Source organism: Haliotis cracherodii, unplaced genomic scaffold (genome assembly GCF_022045235.1).
Source record: "Haliotis cracherodii isolate W230 unplaced genomic scaffold, xgHalCrac1.p SCAF_13, whole genome shotgun sequence".
Taxonomy (NCBI): Eukaryota; Metazoa; Mollusca; class Gastropoda; order Lepetellida; family Haliotidae; genus Haliotis; species Haliotis cracherodii.
Window position 1 is genome coordinate 32,492,708 of NW_027266268.1, and position 20,869 is coordinate 32,513,576.

Genomic DNA, 20,869 nt, shown 5'->3' on the forward strand with positions numbered 1-20,869 from the left:
AGATATACGAGGTGGGAACTAGTACTGGATGACACATGCACTACAGATATACGAGGTGGGAACTAGTACTGGGTGACACAAGCACTACAGATATACGAGGTGGGAACTAGTACTGGGTGACACATGCACTACAGATATACGAGGTGGGAACTAGTACTGGGTGACACATGCACTACATATATACGAGGGACAGGGGAGCGACTCATCTCCAACCCTCAATAGAATCCACACTGTGACATAAACACTTCGAAACATAAAACATTCCCCAAAAATAAACATGTCCAGTGTGTCACCAGAAGGGTAACATTGTCAGATGCTCTCTTTGTATGTATTGTAATCGATCTAGGCCAGGGTGGCGATCGCAAAACGTGATTGAATATGAAAGCCGTTTCTCATACACAGCGGTTGTTACTCACCATTCACACTATCGCCATTGAAGCGTACAAGCATACAAAGATGTGTCTAACTGAAGAAAGTTTGTTAACAGATAGCAAGGCTAAACGCTGGTTGAACGCCTTTGGACGATCTAACATGGCATACGATTTTGTGAAAATGAAGGTTCTCATTCTGCTCACCTTAAGCCAGTTTGGATTGTGCCAAGACAGTGAGTACAAACATATCTCATGAAAAATGTCGTTTACGTTAGGCAATAACATTGTAACTTGTGTATGCCAATATATGTCCATATTGTCTTCGCATTTCAGCTTGCTGGTTTGTACGAAAGGATTTACCTATATATTTAGATATATTCGTTGTGGATTTTGTAAATTTGATGGTAAAATTAAACTTCAAGATATTTTCCATAATTCATAACAAGTCTGGGCTTAAAAGAAGAGCCTATTGTACAAGTCTGACTATAGCATAAACATGTGTATATCAATTTATATAAATAGTGATGACACGTTGTTTTGCAACAGTGTCTATGAATATGTTAATTTTATGGTGTTAATATTGGATTATTAATGATAACATTTAAAGCTAATTTTGTTGTATTGTTGTGATAAAATTGTCTCTATATCAAACGTGCTCTTATATCACATTTCGACCATTTACCAAACTCGAACTGTCTGTGTAAAATTATGTTTGAGAATATACCCTTTGTTAAAATGAAATATTTGACACTAAACGTATGAATAAATAATGTTAATCTCAAGCCTTTGTTGAGGGACTCATAGCATTCATTCACAAGGAATAAGCAATCCGTAATTTCGAGGTTATTCTATTATATTACTCACTGACATTTTAAGAGACAAAATGAAGAAAAAGCGTATGAAGTCAACCCTACAGAGAAACCCTTCACTGAAGGCAGCCTATTGTTCAGATGACGTAATGTAATTAATGTGTGACGTCATGAACAATGGATGACGTCTTGTGGTATCTTTCTCAACAACAAAACACTGTGACGCCATATATGGCTTCAATTGACCCGTCAACATTTAGAATCGCTAGAATGCACATAAGCAAAATGTAGAAAGTTATTGTTACGACGTTACTACATTGTATTATGTGCTCATACACATGATTGCTCTACTCTTAAGGGCAATATAAGGTATTCTTCTCTTCTAGGTATAGGCGCTTCCGTTGACATAGTAAAACCACATCCAGGGTTGAGAGACTGTACTCTCCCCAGGGAGTTCACAGTGAGTGTAAGGACACACAATGACTCCGTCACTCTTCAGTTGGAGACCAGCACGTCGGTGAAGAAAACAACCCCTGTATATGTATCTAGACAGGATGAGAAGGGGAACCCAATCATCGTCAGAGATACAGTGTTGGAGCTGGAGGTAAAAATGCTGTCACAACTCAGTATTTGTTGTACAATGAACGTGTACTTATCAATACTAGGTAAACTGTAGATTCGATACATGTGAACGTTTGTGTTCTTTTACTTCTTCATGGTATATTTTTCTAAAGGGATATTTTACGTTGATGAACAAACATGTACGGGTGTAGAATTTACAAGAAATAAACCCAGTACTGTTTGGGATACTGTTAACAAAGCAATTAATGTTCCTATCATTTAACCAGGTCAGAAAATATAATGCAAAGTGTGTGCGTGCTCACTCATTGTCAAAATATCAATTGAATTTCATTCAAAATTGTTAAAAAAAATTTCACTCTTATACATTATGAAGTTAGTTACTTTATGCTATCTGAAACCCCATAATTGAAAAACCCGTCTTGAGCAATAAAAACGTAATTGGGAGTATGAAAGGCATTGAAGCGAGAATTGCTGAGGAATAAGTTTGATTTTACGCCGCTTTTAGCAGTATTCCAGGAATATCAGGGCGCGGTACCCGAGAAATGGGATCCACACATTGTACCCCATCGCCCCTTTATATGAACAAAGAAGAGGACGGGTATGCTGATAATATTGTGGCAAGGGAGGGTATCTAATAGGCGAGAGACCCTCATTACTCCTATTATGTACACAAACACATACATTTTCATTTCTATCTTGTGCGAGAGTGCACAGGAAGTTATGATCTTTCATGAAACATGTACAGTTTTTCCATGAGACATAACTGCACATCAAGTGTTATGCTTGTCTGCAAATACCACACTCGCTAACTTTGGACAATATATGACATAAAACTCTTGCAGCTTTATTAACGTGGATAAGGGTTAGATAGACGTTAACCCAATTGAAAGCTGACATTCACCCATTCATAAAGAATATCATTTCTTGTTGTAATACCTTTTAATTTTCTTTCAGGGAACCGCAGAGTACCAGGATGTGACTCACGTGGCTAACATCGAGGTGTCCTGCGTTATCAAAGAGGAAAACCAACCGTATTATATATTTGTATGGGTTACTGCTTTTCACGATAAAATGTAAATGTTGAATGTCAAGTGATCATGTCTGCATAAGGCGCCCCATTTAATATACCAAAGCAAACGCCTGTGTCGATTTTTCAGTTCTCTACATGAGGTTCATGCTAGAGGGAAAGATTGAATGGCATTTGTTCAGGGCCTCAGCAAATATTTCAATAAGTCAAATGGTCACATTGTTCGTGATTCATAAAACTTGCTCATGATATAGTCGGAACTGTGCATTCGACTCGAATGGGTTTTGTCGCTTTTATTAATGTATGTAGATGGCTTTCCAATTTCGCTATCAGTTAAACGCACACCTATGAAATAGAACAAATTTGTATTTCGATGAACCAGATGCCTCATATCAAATGCATTTCGTTAAACAACCGCCAGTCTTTACATGTGCTGACACCTCGTACACCATTGTGGTTGATATGTCCAGTGCAGGGTGAGAATTATTGCAAGACAAAGATAAGTCAGTCAAATGTTTCGTCCTTTAAAAAGCTCACCTGAATGTCAGAAATTTATCCTTAACAATTATATTATTGGTCTATGAAATGTATTGTAATATCAATTTTATGATATTACAATACATTTCATAGACCAATAATATAATTGTTAAGGATAAATTTCTCAACAAAATGTATTATGAGTGCATGAAATTTACCGTAAGTGCATATTACGATTGTTGTTTATTTACCAGGAAGGCCTTCTCTTGCTCTCTGGACCACGTATGTATGAGTTGAAGCCGACAGGAACAGAATCAGCTGCCAGTGATATCAGCTACACCCTTACTTCTTCACCAGTTCTCATTTCACTAATAGCTAATGATGGTAAGGTGTTCGTAGGTTTAACGGAAAAGAAACTTGTCCTTCGCTTTAACAGAATCAAATATACATTTGCTGGATAAAAATTAAAAATAATTTGTTCAGCTCCTCCTTTCAGAATATTGTTTATTTCGAAACTCTGACTGCAAGGTATTGTCATACAAAATTCCAGCTTCTCCCAGTTACTAAATGGTCTTTCCCTTATGAGGGGGCACGGGCGGCCCAGTCGTCTAAGGCGCTGCGATTCGCTGTGCAGAGTTGCGTCCCTTGGACACGCCAGAAACCTATGATTGTGGGTTCGAATCCCGGTTCGCCCCGATTATGTTTCTAGGTTTGTCAGCACCATACCCGTGCTCGTGGGTTTCACCGAAGTGGTAAACGTCTGAGACCTGCATCACTTCGGGCTTTCCTCCCACATTAAACTGACACGCTGTGATATAACTGGAATACTGTTAAAAGCGGCGTTAAATCCAACTCATTCACTCACTTTCCCTTATGATGGTAAATTCATTGGACATCATCACTTGGTAGTGTAGTACTTGTGACATCACCAAGAAAAGAGAATGAAAAACAAGCGTTTTTTCAAGAGTATATCTACAGAAATTGTGAATGTTTCACCTTATGTTTGTCCCGTCTTTATCTGCATCAAAAAAAATCTGCTGCGGTCAGTGGCTTAATAATCCTAGGGAAGCTCTCCCTGAAAACCTAAAAAATGTTGTGATACGTTTTAACACCTTTAAATGTTGTTTTCTTATAATATAAATCCGTCTTATTCTCATTCACACGAACCGATCTGAAAATAGTCATAACAATTTATAAAGGTTTTACTAATTTCTAAATTTTGCACATTAAAAGTGGATTCAATTTGTAAAGTATATTTTTTGATGCACAATATACCTGCACACCGTGCATGTTTCTAATCAAATCAGAATGCAGAAATATCGCTAAAATTATATTCCTTTTTCTTGAACAGTTTTTGTCGAAAGTAAAAGAAGTGTTTAATCATGATAGAATCGATACAATCATTGACGGAATTATGCATAGACTGTTCGTTTTTTCTTCTATTGTCAATTACAATTTTGAACAAATATGTAACCCAAGATGCGTAAATGATGTATTCTTATCCATTGAAATGAGTTTGCTGGAAAAAAAACGAGTTTGGGCATTTTGTGACAAAATAAGACTTTGATTACATTGAATTTCAAAGTGTATAACCACATGTAGTATAACAAATTCAAGATTGGATCGTAACAATCTCAGAATCGTTTGGTATGATAACAAATGATAACAAGCTGTTTTATAAAGAAACAGAAAAGAAGCCTGAGAAATGGTTAACGTACAGGTTAACATGAAGGTTAACACCAATCACAAACGACATGAGTAAATATCACAATTAAAAGTCCCGTTGTGTATTGAGATGTTGTGTATTCAGATGGTCGCGAGAAGGGTCAGTCAGGGAGAGATGGTTGGATGATGGCATCAGAATCCTTGAGGAAGAAGCGCGAGATTCAGGAGCCAATCTACGTGGACGTCATTACAGTGATAGCGTTCTCTGTTTATGAAAGGTACTTGCCTTCAGCCTTAATAACGAGTACAATTTGTACAATTTAAAAAGTGGGCCAGATAATATTGGGTTGTGCAATACATTTACCTCCACACCAATTAACCCAGTCAATAATGCCTCAGTGTGTTTCTTTGAGTAGTTATCTGGCATTACAGCTAAAATGGATAGACTTATCATTAAACCGCCCGCATGTTATCAAAAATGAGCGGGCCACTGTTAACTTGATAATGCCCTCATATTTCTTGACGACGGGCCATTGTTAGGTGACGTCATAGGATATGGATATGTGACGTCACGTTCAATAGTGTCGTCATCTGGTTTGTTCAATGATGTTTCCATATTTGTAGGTGGGTTAGTGACATTCGTGTTGATTGCATTAAATGTTTGAAAACCGATATTGTTGTTTCTTTTTATTTGATAACAAATTCCATCCATTTAAGCTATAATAACGGTAACGCTATTTTTCAGGGCATTATCATTTGCAGAAGCTCTCGGTCTTTTCAACTGCCCTCCTTCATTTGGCCGTTAATGGAAGACCTCGGGCTTTTGAAAATGATAATGCCCTGAAAAATAGCGTTACCCTTATAATAGTAAACCAAGGTCTTGGGGATGTACGTATTTGTATCTTCGTGACAAGAAATACAATTTTATGAGGTAAAACCATTGTAACATGCCCCATGGGAGTTTTATGTCGTCAAAGCATTTCCTGGTAATTGCTTCCCTTGTCGACCGTGAAGATTCCGGGGTAGAATAGGTCTTCAGCAACCCATGCTTGCCTTCAAAGGTGACTATGCTTGTCGTAAAAGGCGACTAACGGGATCGGGTGGTCAGGCTCACTGACTTGGTTGATGCATGTCATCGGTCCCAATTGCGTGGATCGATGCTCATGATATTAATCACTGGATTGTCTGGTCCAGACTCGATTATTTACAGACCGCCGTCATAAAGCTGGAATATTGCTGATTGCAGCGTTAAACAACAAAACAAAACAAACCAAAAGCTTCCCTTGTCCTTCACAGATGGTTTTCCAGAGCAACCCAGCAGTCCGAAGCCTTAAAGCATCAGGAGACAAAACAAGGCCTCAAGAGATACTTTGCACATCTTATGAACGGGGTGAGGTTTCTTACAGTATTCCACTTGGATATTCCTAGGGAAGTATGCTGAACGTCAGAGGTGACCAAATGGATTGGGTGGTCAGACTCGGTGACTTGTTTGATTGCGTGACATATAGCTGGAATAGTACTTAGTGCGACGTTAAAACAACAAACAAAACAAACCATACATGTTCGATAGGGTTAAAACCGGAATTAAAAGTAGGCCAAGACATTGTCGTTTACGCACATCTTATGAACGGGTTAAGGTTTCTTACAGTTTTCCCCGAGGGTAAATTGGGTTAAGTTTGTTGTTTAACGCCGCACTCCAACAATATTCCAGCTGTATGACGTCCATTGCGGGTTAGAATAAGTAAGTAACGACCAAATGGTCAGGCTAGTTTGATTGTGTTTCATATAGCTGGAACAGTGTGCGGAGTGCAGTGTTAAACAATATATTTATAGCATTTCATTCAGTGTTGATTATAGAGGTTGGCATGGATCAGTAAGGTGATAACAGGTGACCCTGTTTCCTAGTTTGGATACACAGTGATGAGTTTAGTTGATCTCATTATCTTCTTATAATCATTTGGTAACCCAAATTTGCTAATTATCTTTCAATAACAGGTCGATCTCCGTTATAAGAAGGCGTCTCCTCTGTACAACATAAACCTGATAGGATATATCATTGAGGTAAGAAGTTTGTCTTCAGTTGTTGGTATTTTGGTAAGCAAACTACATTGCCTTCCATACATGGCGTATCAAATGTAACAACTTAATGTTACACTGTATTGTGATGGCACGCCGAAGACCCGGGTTCGAATCTCGAATTACTGGTGTCCCCCCGCCGTGATATTGCTGGAATATTGCTAAAAGCGGCGTAAAAACTATACTCACTCACTCACTGTATTGATGGTGATGTCATTACTGTGCAGGTGACATTAAAAGTACGTTGTGTGATGGTATAATGGTGATATAACATACACATTGACTCCAGCCATGATGTTAAAGTTTACACAGCTGGATGAACCATTTTCAATAGGCTAATAGGAGCCGTCTAGCGGGATCGGGTGGTCAGGCTCGCTGACTTGGTTGCTGCATCTCATCATATCCCAGTTGTGTGGATCGATGCTCATGATGTCAGTCACTGGACTGTCTGGTTCAGACTCTATTATTTACAGACCGCCGTTATAAGTCTGGACTATTGCTGAGTGTGGCATTAAACAACAAACAAACAATAGGCCAATAACGACAAGGACAGGATTACTATATTTCCTGAATACATTATAATCAGAAGACACTATTGATATTAACGTCAATAATTAAACATTCTGATTCAGATATTGTATGTATCATGGTTCTCCGTGATATCATTTTAGGATAAGCAGTCAGAACAACCGTTCCAAAGTGCTGCAGTTGATGAAACGAAGATAGATGGTGATAAACTTCTCGAGGGCACAAGCCGATGGAAGACTGACACACCAGGATTCCCTGAAAATGACCACGTTGTTTTGTTCACGGCGTGAGTTGTCACAATCAGCCAAGTGTATAGATAATTCACACATGTCCCCGACCACCTTATTACCTGTTGTGTTATCTGTGTGTTAAGTACGCCCTGCGGTTCTAATGCTGTTTTCATTCATAAGTGGCGGTACGGGTGGCCCAGTCGTCTAAGGCGCCGCGATTCGCTGTGCAGAGTTGCGTCCCTTGGGCACGCCAGAAACCTATGATAGTGGGTTCGAATCCCGGTTCACCCCAATTATGTTTCTAGATTTGTCAGCACCATTCCCGTGCTCGTGGGTTTCACCGAAGTGGTAAACGTCTAAGACCTGCATCACTTCGGGCTTTCCTCCCACATTAAGCTGACAGGTCGCGATATAACTGGAATACTGTTAAAAGCGGCGTTAAACCCAACTCACTCACTCACTCACTTTCAATAATTCCGAACTTGGATTATCTCCCCTGAACGTTAAGTAAAGATACTTGATTTGATACGGGATTTGTGGATCATTGACAAAAATAACATGGATTTCTTTTGAAAACATGTTATATAAAATCCTAAGAACATATCATATTTTGATATTCTTATTTATAATAGGTAAAATTAGATGATAAAATTAGCACCATACCCGTGCTCGTGGGTTTCACCGAAGTGGTGCAGTGAAGTGGTTTATCAAACGTCTGAGACCTGCATCACTTCGGGCTTTCCTCCCACATTAAGCTGACACGCCGCGATATAACTGGAATACTGTTAAAAGCGGCGTTAAACTCAACTCACAGTCATTCATTAGTTCTCCATGCTTTATAGGTTGTCCAAAACGTTGCAATAAGATGTGCAGAAGTGCGCCATTTAGGCCTGCCTTAAACCTAATGTCGTGGGTTTGACTCCCAGATTCGCCGAGGCGATGTTCTAGGTTTGTGGTTATGTGTTCACGCCTGAAACCATCACATCAGGCTGTCCCCCAACATCAGCCTAACAGCCCCTGATATAATTGAATTGCTGTTCAAAGCGACGTTAATTAACTCTCCCACTTAATCAACATCTTCCCAATAATGACCCCATGAAAATGAACATCTTTGCCTCTGCCCAAATTTCGTGTTATGTGTTAGCTTAGCCCTGTTACATCAGAATAGCTGACATGTTACCAACTCGTTCTAGGAAGGACCTAATCAATGTAGAGGAAAATGGAGACACCGCAGACCTGCTTGGTGAGTCGCAGTATACTTTCTAAGGCATTCAGTCATTTTGGAATAATTTTGGAATTTGAAGTTTACACGATATGTCTTTTCCATTGGACGAGAGGTGGGTCACATGACCTAGAAATTGACGTATCATAAGCGTATGAACGACATAATTTGACGTTTATACGTTTTCCACGAGACCGTGTTCTTGAAAAGACGTGAACACTGACGGACTACTTCCACATTACTAGGGGACCCACGGGAGTTCCCAAGCACGAATACATACGGAAGTGTTGTTTCTCATCAGTCAGGGAGTTTGATTGCTTGTCTGTTCAAGGATATCCTCTCTACAACCCATCCTAGAGAACAGAGGAAGAAAAGCAGATCCAAACTGCCGTAGTATCGACTCGATCCGTCTCTAGACTAATGTGACAGTCTTCAGCAATAAATTAATGTATCTTACAGTTTCTATTTGCCACAACTTTACAATCATCTTTAAGGGATCGACCAAATGATCAGTGATGTCTAACACTAGTCACAGGTTCATCAAAAATTCGGAAATCACTCCCGTCACGTTTATTTTGTAGTCTTGTATTTGATGTAAATGTATTAGGGCGCGCTGTCATTGTGACTGACTTACTGAGGTAGTTCTTAAAAGACCTTTGACATCTGACGAGTATATTATTTGAGTACATTTATTGTACAAAAACTACACAAGTTGATCTTGTTGAGCACATTGAGCATGTTTGGCATACATAAGCTCATGTCACCACTCGTTTTGAGGAACTATTTCATTCCGCGATACAGCTGGTTGTTGTATGGCTGTCATTGAAAACATGAAGTCACACGTACTTAATATAATTGTGTAAAGATCAAGGTCTACGATCTGTTAGGTAAAAATAGTGAAACGAAAATTACAAGAATTGTATTTCTCTTTGTGTGAGTTCATTGGAGTATGAAACTTCATAGAGTGAGGGCCAAACATTGTATGAACGTCGTCCTAAGCGACGGCGTTCATACCATCAATTCCGTCGAGTTTGGAATCGCCTCTGTTTTTGTTTTTTTGTAGAATACTGAAGTTCTATTGAATTGAGATATAAAATTGCTATTAGTTTTCAAATTGAAATAACAAATTTCACCATTAGAATTTTGCCTTGTGATGTTCACCCAAGTTATGGTAAAACGGTATTGTTATTTTCATGTTCATCATTTCTACAAGGAACAGTCAGTACAACGGCATTCAGTATCTAACTGTTATGTCAGGTGCTTCATATATACAGCTAGAGGGAATCAATCTAGAAAAATTTAAATGGCATTTGGTAACACCAGGTTCTTACTGTAAGGGGGCACGGGTGGCCCAGTCGTCTAAGGCGCCGCGATTTGCTGTGCAGAGTTGCGTCCATTGGGCACGCCAGAAACCTTTGATGGTGGGCTCGAATCCCGGTTCACCCCGATTATGTTTCTAGGTTTGTCAGCACCATACCCGTGCTCGTTGGTTTCACCAAGTGGTAAACGTCTGAGACCTGCATCACTTCAGGCTTTCCTCCCACATTAAGCTGACACGCCGTGATATAACTGGAATACTGTTAAAGGCGGCGTTAAACTCACTCTTACTTTAACATGGGTCAAAGGGGTAACCTGGTGGGTACAGAATCGCTGGTCACGGAAGGCCGGGTTTGAAGCCGAGTTCTAATATACCTGTCGTGATATTGCTGGAATACTTGTGAAGGCGGCTTGAAACCATCGCGATCACTCCTGTAATATGTTGATGTGTTTCATGATCAGTTTCCATCCTCGTGTTACCACAGGGTATGCAGGTATAGGAACGATATGTGATACGCCATATGACAGTGTGTCAGCTGTGGAATATTCAGACAACCTGGTTGACGACATGCTGGTCACAACACACGAAGTCGGACATGCGTAAGTGTTTTTAATGTACAGTTTACCATGACATTTTTGTTAGTTCATCTCTATTGGCCCGCCAATGATTTCGAATCTACGCCAGGTTATGTTGGGTGGAACGCTAAATTATCGCTGTAGTTAATTTATAATTAGATCGTAATGGCGCACGCTTACAGACCTATTAAATATGTCATACGCAACATGTTTCTTGTTCTTCGTTACAGGGGGCACGGGTGGTCCAGTCGTCTAAGGCGCTGCGATTCGCTGTGCAGAGTTGCGTCCCTTGGTCACGCCAGAAACCTATGATTGTGGGCTCGAATCCCGGTTCGCCCCAATTATGTTTCTAGGTTTGTCAGCACCATACCCGTGCTCGTGGGTTTCACCGAAGTGGTAAACGTCTGAGACCTGCATCACTTCGGTCTTTCCTTCCACATTAAGCTGACACGTATAACTGGAATACTGTTAAAAGCGGCGTTAAACCCAACTCGCTCACATTTGTTACATTTTTATGACACATTAATAAGAATTGGTCGACGCTGATTTTCTTTACCGAGTTCGGTAAACAAAATACATGTATTGTCATTAGCGACTCAAGGGCGTGCAACTCTATATTATCACGGTATGGCTGTTTTGTTGCGTGATACGTGTGGGTTATGTTGTTAATATCACTTTCTATTTTGTATAACGCATCAACAGTATGCATACGACCTATACCAGGTTGGGTCAAGGGACTTTGTCTTAATAAATTAATCTTTTGTAATCAATTTCGAATGGAGGTGGGGAAATCCCACCTCAAAAACATTCCAGAAACTGTCATAAAACAATTAACGTGTATACTTACGAGAAGCTGTGATATACCGTAACGAGTCCTGTATTCGATCAAGCGCTGAAATGTTGTGCTTAGATTTGCAAAAGTAAACATTCAACAGGGGGTGTGGATTACGAGATTTACCGATACTGCTATAAACAAAGAGTCATACTATACATCGGACGAGACATGCACTACCCAGAAAAGACACATATACACATCTCTGAGCATGTATTGCTATTTTTGCTATACTAATTTCAAGTACAGCGACGCTTAAATGTGTGATTAAAGTGATTGCTCCTCATGTAGAAGTCATTGTTTCGACATTTATAATAGGTACAGTGTGCGAAACCAATTCTTACAGTTCCGGGAGGTAATATTGCTAGAATATTGATAAAAATTGGGTGATGCACAGAATGATTTAGATCTCATAAGTAATTGAGTGAGTTGGGTTTAACGCCGCTTTTAACAGTATTCCAGTTATATCGCGGCGTGTCAGCTTAATGTGGGAGGAAAGCCTGAAGTGATGCAGGTCTCAGACGTTTGATAAACCACTTCACTGCACCACTTCGGTGAAACCCACGAGCACGGGTATGGTGCTGACAAACCTAGAAACATAATCGAGGCGAACCGGGATTCGAGCCCACAATCATAGGTTTCTGGCGTGTCCAAGGGACGCAACTCTGCACAGCGAATCGCGGCGCCTTAGACGACTAGAACACCCGTGCCCCTATAGATCTCATAAAATTGACCTGGTATTTTGCAGGCTGAGCGCCCTGCATGACGGGCAGGAGAACACGTGTAACTCTACATACCAGTATGTTATGTCCGGCGATTCCCACACCACGACCCAAGTTCTTGACCACAACAACTACTACGTCTTTTCCACGTGTTCGTTACGATACTTCCAAACCTTCATCCAAGGCATCCTAACAGACGGGTTGGTATGATTTGTTTGTTGTTCAACGCCGCACTCAGTAATATTCCAACATATGACGGCGGTCTGTAAATAATCGAGCCTGGACCAGACAATCCTGTAATTGGCATCATGAGCATCGATTCAAAAAATGGGATACGATGACATGCATCAACCAAGTCAGCGAGCCTGACAACCCGATCCCGTTAGTCGCCTCTTACGACAAGCATAGTCGCCATTTATGGCAAGCATGAGTTGTTGAAGACACGGGTCGGATGGTTTGAAAGATGAAACAGGGACAACTTTAATAAATGGAATAGAAATGGGATCGACCATGGTCTAGTGGTAGAGCGTCTGCCCGGAGAGCAGAAGGTACGGGGTTCGATCCCCGGTCGCGTCATACCAAAGCACGTTAAAAGATGGTACTTGTTACGCTGTCTGGCGCTGGGCATAAAGGGGCTAAAACAAGGACTGGTCGGCTTGGAGTCAGTATACTGTGTCTGATTGGGCTATTCATGTTAAACTGCGGCATGGTATCTCAGTGGGCTAGCACTATCAAACCAGCATCAGTCCGGACTAGTACAAGCAGCCACACACACACACACGTACATGCACGTCGGTATATAAGTGCAATAATCTTGGACGCGACGTTAAACCCAATTTCACCTCATCTCACCTCACCTCACTCTAGAAGCAATCTATGTGTTTTCCTTGCCATTTGTGTGCTACTGACATATATAGTCTCGCCATTATTATTGAAAATATAACCAGTACAAAATGCAAGAAAATAACCAGTCTAGATTATCCTTTGTAACACATTCCATTTGGCGTATGGAGCACAATAGCTGTGAAACTTATATGAATGGACCACTGAAAATCAGCGATCATACCAAGTGTTCGCGAAAAGCGTAAGCATATCCTGCCTTACCGGTAGCACCCGCCATTTACACAATTTGCATCTGAAAGTAAGTATTTATTGGCTGAAGCAGCACATCAAATGTTTTGTTCGATGGGAACTTCGTGTTAACAAGGTTTTACTGCAAACTGTTAACAATTGTGTTCTAATGTAGCCAAGTCAGATTTTGGATCAGGATTGAAAAGTGGGATGTAGTTTCTTTATTCATCAATGGAATTTGACTTGTAAAGAACATTTTGTGTTGAATTTGAATTTGGCATACATTTATTTACTGCTGTGATAATAACACTTTACCCTAAATGTGAAATGAACACTTTATTACTGAAGATCTGGATTAATCCGGCTCTGTTCCGTTCCATTTTCCGTCTTTCCCTTGTGCCAAACTTTTGCTAACCATAGTTTTTCTCGTGATTCCATTCAGACTGTTGGATTTTGTTAAGTGTATCTGAGAATTGTTTCATTACCATTGTCCAGGGCTTTTCTTTCGTGACAATGAATACATCACTCTTTCCTTTCATTTAGCGCAAATCAACGTGTTAGTTTCAAAGGGTTATTTACAATAAATGCTCCATTTCAGTTTGTTTTCCATTAGCATTGCGGAAATAACTTTTGCAAACCAATTGATTTTAACTCGGATAGATGGGAGGTGAGTGGTAAAGGTGACACACTATTAGACGTGAATATGTGTGGTAATGTGTTCACCGGTATCCTACCGGGTGCTGGTATAACTAAGACAAATATCTCGTACCGAATTGTAGCGCCTCGTCATTATTGTATATGGGGTTCCCTCCCATAACGTAGACCTCCAAAATGCAGACCTCCCAAAAAGCAGTTAAAATTAGCTCACTAATTAATTGGGCCATGCTGGTCACACCTAATTAATGAATGGACTGGTCCACTCCCCTGCTATGAGGGATTATCAATATGTTGAGACAATGAGCAGTAGTGGACAACAACAACATTGTCTTAAAAAACTCCTCCTTTCTTTAATCTGCTCCCGGTACATCACAAATCTTACTCAAACATTACCTTTAAACAAGTTGTGGGATTTGTGTAAGAATATACCAAATGTTCTCAATCTCTAATATAACATATAAATATATTTGAACATGAGCTTCAATCTCGTCCAATTAAGCTATGGCCGGACTTACGAAAGTTGAGAATGTCTTGTCCCAGAAAGGTGCCCCACAAGTTCTCCTAGACGGCTACACGTACGCTAAGAACAGGACGGAGAATGAAAATGTGTACTGTGTACTTGTCCGACTCAAGGAACAGCTTCATCGCCGTGAAAAGACACCCCTTCAGTACCTGGATGCAGTTGGTCCACTGATGATAAACAAGTGAAAATGACTGATAATCATAAATGACAAATGAAATAACATTTGAATAAAAAATTGTGAAATCTACCCAGCTTTCTTTCTTGTTACATGAGTGATACCATTTTACTTAATCAAAGGTACAGGGGACTAATTACTGATGCAACCAGCCATAACGAGTGTTGTTTTAACGGGTCTGCATTTTGGCAGGTCTACGTTTTGGGAAGATACCGTATATGGCGACATTTTGTGCTAGTGTCCATGCCCATGAGTAACTCACTATAACGTGATATTTCTGATACATCTCCTATTCAATATCTGTCTCCGTATATGTTTTAGAAGATGACGACATTTTACAATATGTGCTGGTGTCTTTGCGCATGAGTATATCCATATAACCTAATATATCCGTCATATTTCCTATTCAATATCGTTCTCCGTACATTTTTACAGTACAGATGCCCAAAGGCAATGCCTACAGACGAGTCTCGAACCGGCGTCTGTGACAAACATCACGGGGACGATGCCGGGGCAGCTCTACGACGTTCACACGCAGTGTCAAATGATGTTTGGACCTGGCTTCGTCTTGCGATCAGTGAGAAATAATACATTTCACATCATTAGAAAAAATCCTGCTTGGAACATCATATACTATACAAGTGTAAAAATTGCCTAACTGGTATATTTTCATTATAGATAGACATTTTACTCACTATTGAACATGACGTTTACAGGATATCGACATAGGTAATTCAGAAAACATATGCAAGAGAATGATCTGTGGCAGGGACGAGCTTGAGTCGCCCCGCAGTGCTGCAGAAGGAACGCCATGTGGCAATAAAAAGGTACACCATCTGAACGTGCATATGTGTCTGTACTTAACCCATGTTAACATTTGCATGCACTTCCCGGGGAATTGAAAGTAAACATCATAATGAAATTGAATTTTGTCTGTTGAGCAGCATAATAATTAATATATTTGTTTCATAAAGTGCTGTTATTATTATTATTATTATTATTATTATTATTATTATTATTATTATTATCAGTCAGTGGTAGTAGTAGTAGTAGTGAGTGAGTGAGTTAGGTTTAACGCCGCTTTTAACAGTATTCCAGTTATATCGCGGCGTGTCAGATTAATGTGGAAGGAAAGCCCGAAGTGATGCAGGTCTCAGACGTTTACCACTTCGGTGAAACCCACGAGCACGGGTATGATGCTGACAAACCTAGAAACATAATTGGGACGAACCGGGATTCGAACCCACAATCATGGGTTTCTGGCGTGCCGTGCACAGCGAATCGCGGCGCCTTAGACGACTGGGCCACCTGTGCCCCCTAGTAGTAGTAGCAGCAGCAGCAGCAGCAGCAGCAGCAGCAGCAGTAGTAGTAGTAGTAGTAGTAGTATACATGTAAATTTGTATGTGTTACACGTGTGATTTCAGTGGTGTGTTGCTGGGCAGTGCGTGTTTTCCATTGATGCACCAGAACAGAAGAATAGTAAGTTGTTGAGGCTTTTCTTCTACACATAAGTCCATACGTTAGCATGGATATGATACTGACAAACCACGGATCGTAACAGGGGTGAATATTTGGATTCAAATCCACTTCCAGCGGATCCTGGAAGCACTAAGGGATGCAACTTTGCCAAATGTGTCGTAGCACATCAGACCACCAACTCACCAGTGACCTTGACATTGATCAGCGTTAGAAACTAGTCCTATTGTCCTTGCCAAACTTCCCAATGGTAAAGGTATCCTAAGGACAAGTAGAAATATACCCTTTTTAAGGGTTTTGCTATATAATATCATTATAAGGGCTTGTGGACTAAACCTGTTAGTTTCTACCGCTGTTGATCCTATTGTAATAATATTCTAAGATACAATCGATCAGTGAAATTTAGCAAAGGGTCATTCTATGCTCTTCCAGACTGACAAACAAGTAAACATAATATTAAAAAAACAAAGGAGCATTTGAAAGGGTAATTGAATAGATCTTTTCCATGGAACAGTCACAGAACAAGCTACTGATCATGAATAATCGATTTTCTGTATTTCTATTTGGGTATGTCACGCTGTGAGCGAAACCAAATGTGTGTCGTCAGAACATTAATACAGGATACAATTATATAAAATAGTAAGTGGTGCATGACATTTTCTAGGTGTATTATATACTCTTTAGAGGGCACCATAATATCCATGCTTCCATGATTTCATTTAATGCACTGATCACTTTCGGAAACATGTCGGGGGCACGAGTGGCCCAGTCATCTAAGGCGCCGCGATTTGCGTCCCTTGGGCACGCCAGAAACCTATGATTGTGGGTTCGAATCCCGGTTCGCCCCGATTATGTATCTAGGTTTGTCAGCACCATACCCGTGCTCGTGGGTTTCACCAAAGTGGTAAACGTCTGAGACCTGCATCACTTCGGGCTTTCCTTCCACATTAATCTGACACGCCGCGATATAACTGGAATACTGTTAAAAGCGGCGTTAAACCCAACTCACTCACTCACTCACTCGGAAACATGTCAACAATTTCAGCGGATTGTCTCTTCGGAAACCAGCCAATCGTGTACCCGGAAAATGAAACATGTGCTGAGTTCATAAAGGCGTCACCACATCTGTGCTACGATCTTGATTATTTTGGCACCTGCTGCGAGACGTGTCCCCTCTACAAGAGCAATGACGGTACTCCTTTCTTATTGATAGTAATCTCTCGTTGACACATGGAAACCATGTTGTCTTTCATTTTAAATAGTAATATTTCCAGGTTGAAGTCAAATATGCTTCACATCTACATGCTCTATGTACAGTAAACTACGTTTATAACGAACACGCTTATAACGAACTAACCGATATAACGAACTTTTTTTTAGTCCCGACCAGTTGTTGTATTAATGCTGTACATATGCTTATAACGAACTACGATTATTACGAACTATAATTAGTAGTTCCTCCGAGTTCGTTATAACCGTAGTTTACTGTATTCGATATTTGCATTGAATATACAGTAAACTACGGTTATAACGAACTCAAAGGGACCACTAAATTTAGTTCGTTGTAGCCGTGGCTCGTTATATGCATATATAAAGCATAACTACAGCAAATTGTCGTGACAAAAAAGTAAGTTCGTTATATCCGTCAGTTCGTTATAAACATGTTCGTTATAACCGTAGCTTACTGTATTGCAATGGGGATTATTTTGCAATGGTGGTGTCTATAAGATCCTAAGAACAAATCATATTTTGATATTCTTATTTATAAAAGGTAAAATTAGATGATATATTTATTTGCCAGGAATTTATCGTTTGCCCAAGACACAATTACTTTGTGGTAAATACGTTTTGATAGTCTAGCTTCAGTCACTCTTGGGAAGTGTCAAATAAGTATATTGTAATTGTAAATTGTCTCCATCAAATTGCACATATGGCGATCACAATTCTTACAGTACAGTTGTGACCAATAAAAAAAAGTTTATCTTACGATGAAAACACAAACTTCGGAACTTCTTCAGCTTTCTCGTCGGGAGTTCGAAAGTACAGCTATCGCTGTTTGGGATTTAAACTCCATCGTAACTAAACTTCGTCATTTTGATCTTATGGTTCTGTGATGTATTTAACAAACTGTGTTTAGTATCGTGTTTAAAATCTTTGTTTAAAGATAACACTTGAACGGACTCGTTGGGAGTTCGTAAGTACAGATATCGCGGTTGGGGGATTAAACTCCATCGCAATTATACTTCGTCGTTTTGATCTTAAGATTACGTAATATAGTTTAGATATTGTGTTTTGTGTCGTGTATAATCTATGTCTAAATATGACACGGATCATATGAGGATGCAGTACACTTTTTTAGACTGTTTAACGTCAGTCCTTTCATCTCTTGCTTCAACTCTATATCCTGAAAATATGTCAATTCCTCTTTTGTACTGAATTCCAAAGATCCATAAGGATTGATGTCCGTCCGTCCGTCATCCAAATGTCTAGTATCTATAACGTATGTGATTTCATCATGTGCTGAGGAATGGTCATATAATGAAATATGTCTTATAGTTGACAGAGACCGCCTCCGTGGTCTAGTGGTAGAGCGTTTGCCCGGAGAGCGGAAAGTCCGGGGTTCGATCCCCGACCGCATTATACCAAAAGACGTTAAAAGATGTTACTTGTTGTTACCCTGTCTGGCGCTCGGCATTAAGGGGCTAAAACAAGGACTGGTCGGCTTGGAGTCAGTATACTGTGTCTGAGTGGGGTATTCATGTTAAAACTGCAGCATGGTATCTTAGTGAGCTGGCACTATAATTCGGCATCAGTCCGGACTAGTACAAGCAGCCACACACACACGTACATACACGTCGCTATATAAGTGCAATAATCTTGGACGCAACGTTAAACCCCATTTCACCTCACATATAGTTGACAGTATGAGTTATGCAGAGTTGCATCAATTGACTGTGAATCGATACGCTCATCGAGTCCAAGATTCGCTTGACTGAGATCCATTGCCTACCAATGATCATTTGTTTCACTTAAAGGGTAAATGTCTTTGGGGTTTGCTTCCATGGTCCAGTGAAAGGTTACACGGTGCTTCAGAGGAGATAAGGGGCGGTCGGGTAGCCTAGTGGTTAAAGCGTTCGCTCTTCACACTGACGACCGAGGTTCGATTCCCCACATGTTTTAAGGCCATTTCTAGTGTCCCACGACCTGATATTTTTGGAATATTGCTAAAAGTGGCCTAAAACCATACTTACTCACTCACTAAGAGGAGAACAGACGGGGTTCTGGTAATGATAATCAGAAGACGAAAATGCTCGACACAATTATCATCATTCAGTAATTACCAGATAATTGAAGGTTTAATCACAGCTTGTTTCTGTTGCAGACTGTCCTTATGGCGACAATATACATACTGACCCTTGCGAATATAGCAACTGCATCACTTCCGGTTCCGACTACATAAAAAGATGTTGTGCCACTTGTAGCAGTTTTACGTCAACCACAACTACAGCAACTACCACAACTATATCAACGACCACAACTACAACAACTTCTACCACAACTACGCCAACAACTACCACTACACCAACAACTACACTGACAGCTACCACAACTACACCAACAATCACCACTACATCAACAACTACCACCACAACACCAACAACTACCACATCTACACCAACAACTACGACTACACAAGCAATTACTACACAGACACCAACAATGGTAACTGAAACAACTACATCAACTACCACAACTACACAAACTTCTACCACAACTACGCCAACAACTACCACTACACTAACAACTACACTGACAACTACCACAACTACACCAACAACTACACCAACAACCACCTCTACATCAACAACTACCACCACTGCACCAACAACTACAACATCTACACCAACAACTACTACTACACCAGCAATTACTACACAGACACCCACAATGGTAACTGAACCAACTACATCAACAATTCCCACAACAGCCTCTACAGAACAAAATCCATCTGCTTCTTCACCAAAACCAACCTCCAGTGTAGTAACAGTGTCTAGCAGAGCTACAACCATATTAGCACCTACACCCTGTTATGTGGCAGCAGGGATTGTTGTAAATATATTTGTGGCGATTGTCGGCGACAGAAAATGATTGAAGCACTAGTAAAATGCCGAGGGGGCGGGGGATCAGCAAGTAAATGGAATTTAGAGTTACCGCCCCTGGCTGTTTACAAGCATGACAGATTTGATCCTATGAGAAGTTTCGTGATGGGACAGGTTCAAGGAGGCTTACAAGATCAACAAGAGGGCGCTTGGAGTCTTGACGATGTGCCTTATCTATTTGCCACATGCAAATTGAATACAAAGCTGCAAACACTGGATTCCTGCAGGCATCCAATACTATTCTGATTCAAGAACAGTTCGATCATGATTCAAGGCATTATTCTGAACTTTTGTGTATGCACAAATATTAAATTGTAATAAATGTATCTACCCCATATTATGTATTTCATCGTTCGTGTGTGGAAATAATCCT

At 40.2% G+C, this 20,869-nt stretch overlaps 1 protein-coding gene across 1 annotated transcript; it reads left to right on the forward strand.

Moving 5' to 3' along the window:
* Positions 1 to 516: 516 nt before the first annotated feature.
* Positions 517 to 20,822, forward strand: LOC139459866 (uncharacterized). The gene is made up of 16 exons (XM_071241574.1): positions 517 to 604; positions 1,567 to 1,784; positions 2,717 to 2,806; positions 3,521 to 3,650; positions 5,077 to 5,209; positions 6,228 to 6,321; positions 6,927 to 6,992; positions 7,679 to 7,821; positions 8,959 to 9,008; positions 10,790 to 10,904; positions 12,461 to 12,634; positions 15,296 to 15,437; positions 15,577 to 15,687; positions 16,285 to 16,339; positions 17,382 to 17,528; positions 19,719 to 20,822. The coding sequence occupies exons 1-16, from the start codon at positions 532 to 534 to the stop codon at positions 20,483 to 20,485; spliced, it is 2,508 nt and encodes an 835-aa protein (XP_071097675.1). The 5' UTR covers positions 517 to 531; the 3' UTR covers positions 20,486 to 20,822.
* The last annotated feature ends 47 nt before the right edge of the window (positions 20,823 to 20,869 follow it).